This window comes from Dendropsophus ebraccatus, chromosome 4 (assembly GCF_027789765.1).
Source record: "Dendropsophus ebraccatus isolate aDenEbr1 chromosome 4, aDenEbr1.pat, whole genome shotgun sequence".
Taxonomy (NCBI): Eukaryota; Metazoa; Chordata; class Amphibia; order Anura; family Hylidae; genus Dendropsophus; species Dendropsophus ebraccatus.
The window spans coordinates 140,343,913-140,356,803 of NC_091457.1; the positions used below are offsets into that span (position 1 = coordinate 140,343,913).

General features: G+C 41.5%; 1 protein-coding gene across 1 annotated transcript in view; it reads right to left on the reverse strand.

The window, feature by feature from the left end:
• Positions 1 to 3,288: 3,288 nt before the first annotated feature.
• Positions 3,289 to 12,891, reverse strand: part of ENTHD1 (ENTH domain containing 1) — a 43,679-nt gene continuing 34,076 nt past the window's right edge. Inside the window, exons 6-7 of the mRNA XM_069967947.1 lie at positions 8,923 to 9,480; positions 3,289 to 3,515 (exon numbers count right to left, since the gene is read on the reverse strand). Of these exons, the coding sequence (XP_069824048.1) occupies positions 3,289 to 3,515; positions 8,923 to 9,480 (785 nt within the window). The remainder of the gene's footprint in view (positions 3,516 to 8,922; positions 9,481 to 12,891) is intronic.

Below are 12,891 nucleotides of genomic sequence, written 5' to 3' on the forward strand. Positions count from 1 at the left end.
CATTATGTGTCAGTGCCGATAATTTCCCTGTCCTATAAAAGTTTGTCTCATAAAGTCTTCCTGCTACAATCTAACTCGGCCCAGTAAATAGCAGAAGCTACAGCCAGTATCTTCTCTTGCAGTGGCCTAATAGAGCACATGGAAAGGGGGTATTTTTGTGAACCCCACAGTATTCTAGGGGGGCAGTTCCTGGGCATGGAGGCCATGAGTTGTGAGCCACCTGGAATGACCTGGCCTGTATTCTGGTTTCGGTGTTCTTGTTTACTATGAGTGATGAGTGAACATGTTCATACGAACATGCTGCTAACTATTCGTGTTCACGGATCACAAACAATTTGTTCGATGATTGTGTTGGTTATAACGGTTATAATGGTTATAAGGATCATTTTTGAACATATTCAAACATGTGAACCTCTATATTGTGATGTACACAACTGTGTAAGTTTCCTCCCACCAATTTGAAAGAGCCAATGAAGGCATGGGGAAGGAAGAGCACATCAGGTAATGTAGTAGCCATGTTCACTACTGGCATTGCTGTGATGGGTTGTACGATTAGCGAAATTATGTACATGCTATAAAAACGCAATGCTGAAGAGAATTTTCTCACAGTCTTTCCTGATTCTTGTGCTGTTCAGTAGGGAGAGTGACACGAGCAGGGACAGCATCTGAATTTAGTTAAGCAGCAGTATTCACGGTGGTAGTTAGTCAGTGTAGGGAGGAAGAGCTGACCGAGTAGGGCTTAGAATGTTGTGAAATTGTCAGAGTAGGGAGGGTGACAGAATCCAGGGTTTTAGTACAATAAGGATTCATTTCTAAAGCCTCTAGTGACCAGGCGTCCATCATAGTCCATCCTGTCCATTATCTTTACAACGTATTTGAGTTCTCCGAGACCAAAAAGGGGAGGCTCGCTGGGACATCTTGATTTGCTGAGCTGACTGTACGCAACAGCCTAGTATTTCTCGCTCATATTGTGTGATACATGTATGCACGTCATTGCGTACATACGCGTTGGCGAATAAAAGATATGTTATGCTATTCACCTTGTAATTGCTCCGTATTTTATGCTTTGCACCTCATGATCTGTTCACACAGAAACTTATGCTTCTGCTGTACGTTCTATATTTGTTCTTGAACATGAATCGAACTGATCACGATCAATTTTTTTTTTGTGTTCGTGTTCGGAATCCAACTGAACATCGGGATGTTCGCTCATCACTATTCACCTCATCTCCTGGTTTTGACCCCTGTCATGTTTCTGATTTTGCTTCTACGTTCTGATTGTCCTTTGGGTTGCTGGCTGGTCTGATTGACGTTGACTTTTTTCCCCTGGTGGCCTGGGCGGTTAGCAGCATAGGGCCTGTCTCTCAGAAGGGGGCAGCCATTTAGGGCAGGTCATCCAAGCAGGAAGGGACAGTAAGCTGGGTTCATTCAAGGCTCTGTTTTCATTGGATGTGACATCTTATTAAGTGCAATCCTATCTGTAGAAATCTATATGCAATTTGCAGCCCCAAAGAGTAGGTCGATACAGTCAGATTTCATGCTATGTGTGAATGAAAGGAAGCAAGGGATTTGGAGCTCTCTGTGTGAAAAATTCTGCTCCAACCCCCTAAAAATATATCATGTAAACACGGCATACAATTCCCCTTTAACACTTTTGGTGGAGTTCTCATTGTGGAGAAACGTGTTCCCAATGTCCTCATCTGACTTTTTGTAAACTACTGTACTTTTTTCTTATATAAAATCCTTCATGAGTCATGAGTGTAATAAAAGATGAGCACCTTCTAGTGCCACTTATTGTGTCATTGGAAAGTCTTGACTAGAGATGAGCGAATTTACCATAGGAATGAAGCGAATCGCTTCGTAACTATCTGTAATCTGCTCATCAGTTTGTGGGCTTTGACGTCTACTCCAGTCCATGCTCCCTAGGTGCTGGGAAAACTGGCCGCCATAAATGGCCACCAATAATATTCCCTGTCAATAGACCTATACAGAGCCACTACATACACTATGAGCTCTCCGTTACACAGGTGTTGGAGTTCATCTAAACAGGAAATTCTGTTATCTGTCAACACTGCACAGGAAATCCATCACTCTGTTTAGTTTTGTTAAACTGTGATGATAAAATATATATCAACTACTGAATAGATCTAGGTGTTATATAAAGCAATAACTTGAGATGAGCGAATTTACAGTAATAATGAAGGGAAACCTGCTTCCTTCTAACTGACTGCCGCTCTGGGTGCCGGGAAAAGTTGGATCCAGTCCTGGAGAAACTTCTGAGTTTCCCAGGACTGGGTCCAGCTGTTCTAAGAACCCGGAGCAGAGCGGCACAGAGCAGCAGTCAGTTAAAAGGCAGCAGGCTGATGAGCAGATTGCAGAGATAACAAAGCAATTCAATTCATTATTACCGTAAATTCACTCATCTCTATTCAAAACAAAAGTCATCATGTAGGAACATGTAAACTTTTTTCCACTTTCTTCCACTTTGCACTTCCTGGTTTCTGCCCGCTACCTGGTATTTTCCTGGCTTCTGTCTACTTTCCGCAGCCAATGGTGGAACTTTAGAGCCAGTCTTTGAAGTGACAGGCTACTGCACACAGTTGTCTTGGCCAGTGATTAGCCCCTGGGGGTTCCATAGGGAAGTTGAAGACAGCCCAAGACCTGCCTGGAAAACAAGAATACAACCTATAACCTAGGCTGGATACAAATGCCGATGGTTCATATGAGCGGGCTGTGGCTGCTGGAGAGGATGATGGCAGGGGGACACTGCCATCATCCTCTGCCATCATCCTCTCCAGCAGCCATCCCTCTGCCATCATCCTCTCCAGCAGCCAAAGCCTGCACAGCTCTGGAAGTTGGGTCGTGACATCCCCATTTTATCCAGGAATTGAAGCATTTCCCGTAATAAGTGTATATTGGTGATTTGTATAACTTTTGGGGTGCAATACAATACTTTAATAAAAATTTTCTCCAGACTTCTCTTTTAACTATAGTCATAATGTATCTTCATCCTATAGCTCTTCAGCTGTTGCAAAACTGCAACACCCAGTTTGCTGAAGGTCCTTCCCTTAGATTGTCTTTATGAGCCTGCAATTTAGAAGGCTGGAGAGCTGGTTCATATTTTAAAGGTTTTTGTTCTATTTCTTACAGCTAAATGGAGTCAATGAATCCAATGGGCAAACACTTTCTGCTTCAATAAAGCCTTGCCATTATTACAAACCAGAAAACAGAAGAATAATGCAACATAATAGGTTGGTGTTTAGCTTAATTTATTGCTATTTGCTTTGCTTAGAGAAATGGGTTAGTAGGATGCCTTGGTCCAACAGGTGGTACAAATATGGAGGCCATTCCTGTCTCCAGGCCAGCAAATTGTGGATTGAAAGCTTGGCTAGAACTGGAAGTTACATTAGCCAAAGAAGTAGATGGGTATAAACCAAGCCATGAAGGTCTAGGAACATTGGAAAGGGTCTCGAGAGACTGTGCTGCCAGTTCTGCTTGTCCTCTTGTTGGTATCCCTGAAAAGAAAATGTGTCAAAATATAAAAAAAATGATAAATATTATTTAAAAAAAATCTTTATTTATGTGAATAGCATAGCCTTCTTTAAACCCATAGTATAAACCATTTAGTTTTATCCATCTGCTTCAGTCATTAGATATATGAGATAAATCTGGAGAAGGATCTGAATAAATTTAATGGCAGCCTGTAAAGGCTTACAATCTACAAGGGGAGGGGTGGGAGACAGTAGATGAGGTTGTAGAATAGTGGGGACTTTATACTTTATAGTGGGGACTATATACTTTTTTTTTTTTTTTTAAGTTTGTTTCGCAAAAAGATTTTTTTTTTTGCAAAGTTTAGAACAAATTTGTGAAGATGGAGGCCACACATCTAAAAACAAAAACAAAAAATATTGTGTCCTCTTGTATCCTCTGTAGAGTGATGGCCAGCTCTGCCAATCACTGGCTGGCTGGGACAGGGAGACACCGTGGCCAGTGATTGGCTGAGTGGGCTGTCACGGGAGAAGACGGGACAGGATGGAACTGGAGGACATCAGGGGAGTGCGGACAGGTAATTATGATACGCAAACTTTTGGAACCGCAGTAAAACAGCTAAACACCTGCAATCATTTAGCTGTTTTAGTGCAGTTCATTTAAAGTTTTGATCAGACAAACCCAAACTTTAGGTTCGGTGAAACTCCCAAACTAAACTTTTAAAAAGTTTGCTTATCTTTAACTGCTTTAACTGTAGGTGAGAACCCAACAAGACTGCCTTGGCTACAGAATGAATATAGTGTAATGCCACTTTTTCACATGCATAATATGTACATGTTTGTGTCCATATTACAGACACAAGATTGGGCCTGCACCAACAGTAATGGCATGACTCAACATAAAATACAGCACAGCACATATGTATTGCTTCTCCATATAGTGTCTACAGTAACGTGGCAGAAGTTCACACTCCTTTGCAAACATTCTACAGTATATACTGCTCCACCAATCACATAGGCAGCCTCTATATCTGTATAATTGCCCAAACTGACAGTGCCGTAGATCATTACTAGAGATTAGAGAATTTCGGGTTTCACAAGCCTGAGCACTCTGTATTTGAATCCTGTTGCCTGTTTCCCACATTAGATAGTGGCCTTTTGCAAAGGCAGTAGAGGGCATATACAGTATAATGTAAATTACTTAAGCTACACATTGATTGTTCTGTATATGTCACAACTCAAAGCTCAGGCAAATCTTACAAATCTTTGCTCTGTAAATGACACCAATTTTCATAATGAACTCCAAAAAGTCCCTGTAAGGCTTTCTACATATAAAAAAAAAAATATATATATATATATATATATATATATATATATATATATATATATAGAAAAAAAAAATCTCTCTGTACAAGTATAACAAACAATCATTAGACTTCCCAGCCCGTTCTCATAACTAAACTGTGAACTCTTGATACCGTCCTCGGGCAACTATTTCATAATCTAACATTTCAAGTTGATTCTCTTGATTCATGTGAAAATGTGTCCTTAATTAATTTCAGTAGTGCCCCGTGGAGCAAGCATCTAAAGCGACTATAAAAGTCTGTCCTAAAACTCTGCCAGGCCTTTTCTGCATACTAAATATTTATAATGTATCCACTTAGCTACTTGCGCTCTGGAGAGAATAAGACTATCCATTTAAATCATTACAAACAAAGCGGCCGCTATCCTTGCCGAACCATTCGGAGAGGAATACATGATTATAGGCCGCCTTTGATTCTCTAAGATGGCTTTTGTAGTACAGAAATCCCAGGATCTTGTAGACAAGACATTACAAATAAATGCACCTCAGCTGGCTCTGATGAAGTCAAACTGCAGCTTTTAATGGAAACTTGAAAAATAAAAAAACACGTCAATTGGTACAGATGCCATCCCCCATAGAGCTCGTAACTCACTGACTTCCGCGAATGTGCATGGAAATGTCTGTGATTAAATGGAAGAGAAATATTCCGGGAGACGAAGTAAATATTATTTCATCAGCTCTTCTCCGTCTTCTCCGTGTATGATTTCTCTATCCCTGCCAGAAATTATTTTGGGAGCTAAAGTTTTCTCTATGCAACGTAATGTGTTCTTGGCGATGGATACTTTGTGAAAGACCTGCAGCCGTTCACATGATGAATGGGAAATGTTAGTGACGGTGATGGTTGCAGTAAAGATATTATATTGTTTCATTCTTGGCACAACTCTATTTACTACTCGTTCTAAGACGCGGGACACCCTAGGCTCGTGGCGGCATTGTTTGGGCATAAAGCTGTGTATGTCTTCTTAGGTGTAAAGGATTTGACAGCTGATACATTCTCATACATTAAGAAGGTTTCAGGCAATACACATTTACGGCTTGTGAAGTCAATAGCTCTGAGCTGCGGTATGATACACAAATATAGGCTATGTTCCCGCCTCAGGAACATAGTGGGCAAATACTGCTAATAATGATCATAATCTTTATTGGCAGCCGTCTGTATAACGAGATGGCCGCCTTTGCCCGCTACGTTACCAAAGCGGGAACATGGTCATAAAGTGATGTCATTGTGTAGGAAAAAACAATGAAGTGACGTGATTTTAATGATCGTTTAGGGTCCTAAGGGTCTGTGACAACACAAGGATGGGTTTTGTAAGTTAAAAGAGATTCTCTGACACTAGGTATAAAAAACAAAAAAAATAAATATGCTGCCAAAACAAATAACATTGCTAAGTGGTATGCTTCAGTTCTGAAACCACCAATTCCCAGAATGCATTGCTTTTTTTTAGGTCTCCAATAGTATTCCTGCCCCAAAGATGTTGTATAGCGTCTTATTTCACTTGCACAGTAAGGTTGCAGCACCTGCTGCTTCAATCCCTGTCTGCTATTTCGGTAACATCACTTAGTACAAGGCCGCATGTTGTAATTTCATCTTAACCTTCCTAAATGTCCCAATAAAGATATATATGTATCTGTGTATAGGACAGGGAGATTGTGATATAAACCAGAGGGGCTGGTCAGAGATGGTGACATCACTCAGGGGGCGGGGCTAGAGCACTTATTTTTATTCCAGTTCTTTAACTTGTTGAAAGAGTCATTTTACACTAAGCTGAGAAACTCCCTGCTTGAACCCCCGGCTGTAATCTGAAAGAAAACCTAGCAGAAAGGGGGAGATTTATCAAAGGGTGTAAAATTTAGACTGGTGCAAACTGGCCACAGCAACCAATCACAGCTCCTCTTTCCTTTCACCAGAGCTGGAAGCTGAGCTGTGATTGGTTGCTGTGGGCAGTTTGCACCAGTCTAAATTTTACACCCTTTGATAAATCTCCCCCAAAGTGTGCAATTTCCTGCAGCACCACCGCAGGAGCAACAATGCACTGCTTAATGTCCAATCAATAGCCAGGGAATTCCCCTTTATTCACTAAGGGTTGGTTACTAGAGATGAGCCAACCGGGTTCGGGTTCAAGTCGATCCGAACCTGAACGATCGGCATTTGATTAGCGGGGGCTGCAGAACTTGGATAAAGCCCTAAGGCTGTCTGAAAAACATGGATACAGCCAATGACTATATCCATGTTTTCCACATAGCCTTAGGGCTTTATCCAACTTCAGCAGCCACCGCTAATCAAATACCAAACGCTCGGGTTCGGATCGACTCGAGCATCTTCGAGGTTCGCTCATCTCTATTGGTTACCAAAAATGTAGCAAAATGAAGTTTGCTAATAAAAAATAAGGGTATGTTCACGCTCGGCAAAACTGGCGGAATTCCGCAGTTGCCTCTGTGTGATACTGCTTCTCTATGGGAGAGTGCACGCTCCTCCGCTGCCGCCACTCTCCGCTCAAAGAAGTGACATGTGCGCGCTCTCCTATAGACAGGCTATGGGACACTGAGACGGGCGGAAAGTTCCTGAGAATTCCTCATTTTACTCAGTGTGAACATACCCTAAGAGACCATTGCACCCTTTCCCCCAAAACATTAGCCTTGGTAATTTTTTCTTTTTTTTTGCATATTTTACCTGTAGACCCCAATCCTAACAAAAACTGCAACTATCTGTTTGATTCGCAATAGTAATCCTAAAAGATACTAATCTGAATAAACTAACTGCAGGAAAGAGCCAGAGGGCCTCACTGTGCTATGGTCCATGCATTGCATTTTGGTGCCCATTGCTGGTGGTATCTATATGGTATCTATATCTAGATGAGCTATAATTGTCTATTATATATCCGCATAAAAACATTTTCTACCTATAACACAAGGAGATGAAGGTCCAATTATGGGTATAGTAAAGCCAGTTTAAAGCGACTCTGTACCCACAATCTGACCCCCCCCCCCCCCCCCCCCCCAAAACCACTTGTACCTTCGGATAGCTGCTTTAAATTCAAGATCTGCCCTGCGGTCCGTTCGGCAGGTGATGCAGTTATTGTCCCAAAAAGCAACTTTTAAACTTGCAGCCCCATGCCCAACGGGAGAATCTGTGCCCTAACTTTGCACCACTCCTCCATCCCTCCTCCCCACCCTCTTCATCATTAGGAATGCCCCTAGAACATTTTCTCCATGCTGAACATTGCACAGGTGGCCTAACAATCCAGCGCATGTGCCGGGCTGACACAGGTGATGAATAGGAGACAATCTGCCTGGAGCCTTCCTAATGATGAGGAGGGTGGGGAGGAGGGACAGAGAGGCTGTGCCAGCCTAATGCATACCCAGTCTAAGCCCCGGCCGTTTGGCACAGGGCTGCCAGTTTAAAAGTTGTTTTTTAGGACAATAACTGCATCACCTGCCGAACGGACCCCAGGACAGATCTTGGATTAAAAGCAGCTATCCGAGGGTACAAGTGGTTTGGGGGGGGGGGGGGGAGGTTAGATTGTGGGTACAAAGTCGCTTTAACCACGTAGTACATAATTGTTTCATACCTACTGTACTTATCTGTAGTGACTAGAGAACCTCAAGCACAAACCCGTTCACCAGGTGGCTAAAGAAGTTGCATGCAGCCCTAGGGAGTCCTGGAAAACATGGATACGCCCTATAGTCTATGACTGTATCTGTTTTTCAGGCAGCCTTAGGGATGCATTCAACTATTTCAGCCACCGGTAATCAAATCATGGATGAACCCAAGCGTGCTCAGGGTTGGTTTATCTCTAGTAGTCACCTTAAAGGGGTTATCCAGTGCTACAAAAACATGGCCACTTTGTTTCAGAGTCAGCAACACTCTTGTCTCCAGTTTGGGTGGAGTTTTGTAATTCAGTTCCATTGAAGTGAATGGAGCAAACCATACCTGAACTGGAGACAAGAGTGGTGCTATCTCTGAAACAAAGTGGCCATGTTTTTGTAGCACTGGATAACCCCTTTAATCCCTGTTTGCATAAAACATGTCCTGTTCCAACTATATATTGCCAATATTAAAGACGACCTTACCTGGACTAAAGAATGGGTTTGTGCTGTGATATGGTCGGTGTGGTATAGTAGACAGAGGACCTGTGTACATTACAGGTTGAGTACATTGGTTGAGGCATTCATATGATATTATTTCTCTCAGTTTGGGACTCGCACAGTTCGGACACACTGTGAAAGACTTTTTAGTATTTTCGGTCTTGAACGCAAACCCTGTACTGATTGTGAGTTGGGAAGAAGACGACCCTGGTAATCCTGGCACAGAGCCCATAGCAGATGCTGGAAGATCTTTTTGCTCATCCTTTGCTGGTACAGATAGTGATGCTGCATGTGTCCAAGGTATATTCTCCTGTATCGGAGATGTGACGGGACCCTTTACATCAGGAAGTTCAGCTCGTAATGGCTGACTCTTGGCGAGTCCATATTCTTTCCAATCTCTTTTCTCTTTCGTACTATGTGAAGTTGAGTTTCCACTAACTGGCCTTAAGGAAGGGTTGAGAGTATAGGATGATGTCAGCTGTTTCTCTCTTGGATCATTTGTGGATTTTAGAAGATCTGGTTGGTATTCTGATCTTTTGAAGTCTAAAAAAAAATAGAAGTCCAGTTGTAAAGACAATTTCATTCATTAGATGCAAATCCAACTGAATATGGAGGATATAGTTCCACTGGAGTCAGAGGTATAACTATTGGGGTTGTTTCTGGGCCCTAGAGCCTGAAGTTGCGCACAAGGTCCTGGTAATTTGTTGTGTGTGGTATTACAATTCATCTCCATTCACTTCAATGGAACTGAGCTGCCAAAACCCACATCCAAACTGAAGACAGAAAGGGTGCTCTTTCTGGAAAAGAACGGCCATATTTTTCTAAGGCTGGATAATGCTTTTAAATCTTTGTAGTTTTTTTTTTTTTTTTCCATTTCAAACTACCGTTTTTCCCCCCTGAGGCTGGGTTCACACACAGTATATTTCAGGGAGTATTTGGTCCTCATGTCAGGTCCTCATGGCAACCAAAACCAGGAGTGGATTGAAAGCACAGAAAGGCTCTGTTCACATAATGTTGTAATTAAGTGGATGGCCGTCATTTAATGGCAAATATTTGCTGTTATTTTAAAACAACGGCCGTATTGAAATAATGGCAGTTATTTACCAATTTTATGGCGGCCATCCACTCAAATCCAACATTGTGTGAACAGATCCTTTCTGTGCTTTCAATCCACTCCTGGTTTGTGGTTGCCATGAGGACCAAATACTGCCTGAAATATACTGTGTGTGAACCCAGCCTTAATCTTTAAATCTTATAGTAATTACTCTAATCACAAAGCCTAATACCCAATAAGCTGGTTTTCCAGTTCTGAAGAGATCACTTTTCAGCAGTCTCCCTTTTATTATCACAAGCAGTATAAGGTTATGTTCACACTGTTTAAAAAAAAAATTACTTAAAAAAAAAAATGTCTGTTATCACCGAATTTTTATTATCTGCATTGAAACCATTGCAATGATAGCCGCCCAATACAAATGGTGTATTGAATAATGGACGTGGTTCGCACGGCTGTCAAATTATTGTTCATGAGTCTGACAATTATTCAGCGAATTTATTTTTAGTTGTTCTCACACTTTCATAATCCTTTCAGCATCTTTACTACTAAATTCAATGGACCTTCAAAAAAGAACCACTTGCGGGTCTGCTTGCCTAAAGCTGAAGGTGTTATGACTAGATGTCTCTTTGATACCAATTTCCCATAATACAAGTCCAGGGCACATTCACTGTGCTATTTGTTGTAACTAAGGTGCATCATTATTCATTACATTTTTTATTTTTTAATATATTGATTAAAATATTATTTAATTGTATTGTATTATTAGAAAACAAACGGCGCCATCCTTGTTGATAGGTTTCATCTGGCATTGCAGCTAAGTTCCATTTATGTGAATTGTGCTGAGCTGCAAAGTCAGACACAACGCAAGAAGTGGCGCTATTGTAAAAGGGCAGCCATCTAATTTAAAGGAACCCTTAAAAAATAAATGAAAATAATAATATATATATATATATATATATATATATATATATATATATATATATATATAAGATAGATAGATAGATTCTGACTAGTAAGTGACAGTCTTTGTGACAAAAGCAAACACATGACAATATCGCACTGCATGGGAAGAGTGATGGATGATCTCAGGGACATATGAAGCCCGGCCTGCAGAAAGACGATTATAAGGCGCATCGTACACATAGTAATTGTTAATTACAGGATGTCCCATGTGTTACCTAAATCTTTTTAACTTTCCTTTGCTGATAAGCTCAACCAGACTGTCAGCATTAATACTACTGCTACGATTTGACTGGAGAAACTATGAAATAATTCTATGGGGTTTGCATGAGTTAGCATTTCCCTAATATAATGATGTTATAAGAATCACTGCCATTACAGGAAAAAGCTATCTGAATGTAACCTGTTGGGGTATGAAGAATTTCAAATTTCCTGTGGATTCCTGCAAGAGTCTCTAGATGAACACATGTGCCGTCTACTTGTATTATGTCAGTGTATATAGTGTATACAGACAGCAGAGGGCTCCTGAGCAAGAACAGTACATGGCCCTTCCAATAGCTCGTTTTATAGCAACCCCTCTTATCGGGACAGTATTAACTGCTGCTTCTGCCCTAGGCACTACACCTGAAGACACCCCATCTTGGGGAGCGTGGTTTCGGCCACATGTATTTCTCTACATGTAGAAACATTGTCTGAATCGCATTTTTCATGGTTTTTAACTGCTTAAAACATTTACAAATTTTCACATTGAATCAATGATTAGAGCCACTGCATATTGTCTGTGGGAATTCTCATCACAGGATTGGTAGATTTGTAGGTAATACCTCCAGACGTCACATTTACCACAGCCATACCAGACCTGAACCATACCGCCATACTGTGACTGGATAACACCGCCATACCAGACCTGACCAATACCGCCATACTGTGACTGGATAACACCGCCACACCAGATCTGAACAATACCGCCATGCTTTGACTGAATAACACCGCCATACCAGACCTGACCAATATCGCAATACTGTGACTGGATAACACCACCACACCAGACCTGAACAATACCACCATACTGTGACTCAATAACACCACCATACAAGACCAGACCAATACCACCATACTGTGACTCAATAACACCGCCACACCATAACTGAACATAACAGGGAGAGAGAACTTTTGGCTGACAGTTATTGAAGGTGTTCAGGCACCAAGGTTCACTCATAGAGATCAATGCAATATATATATATATATATATATATATATATATAAATAATCAATGTGATCAGTGATACATTGCTTTGTGCTGCTGGAGCCCAGAGCAATGGATTGCCAAGCTGGGATCAGCGTCATTGCGATGCTGAGGCCTGGCAGAAGAATTGATCGCTGGGGTAATGCTGGGTTTACATAAATGCTTTGCAATGGATCAGTTTTCTGCACAAATACTGACCCCAACCAATGCAACAATGGGTTCAAAATACATCAGTTGTCATTAGGCAATTCATTTCTAGTACAATAGCTTCAAAGTCGCATAGTAAAGTGAGGCAAGACATGTTTTTCTGTCTAGTGTCTGGACCAGCCCAGCATTACTACTAACTCACTGGATGCCATGAACAATCCTATTGACAACAATGGGACCAGTGATAACAGTCAATGAGGCGGGCTGGATCGTTGATATGGGGGCTGGGAAGTGCTCGGAATGCACCGGAATGACGCAGAGGATGAAGGTAAGAGACATACCTTCATCCTCAGTGTCTCCTGCACAATAGGGACATATCAGCAGGTTTGATTAGTCTAACCTGCTGACAGTTCCCCTTTAAACAGCAATGCATAGAGCATCCCCACTTACAGTAGTTAGAGGTCCGGTCTCACTTGCAATGGTTGCGCTCCGCTACTTAAAGTAAAAATTTCCTAATTAGTAAAACAGACCTAGTAGGGTCATTTAG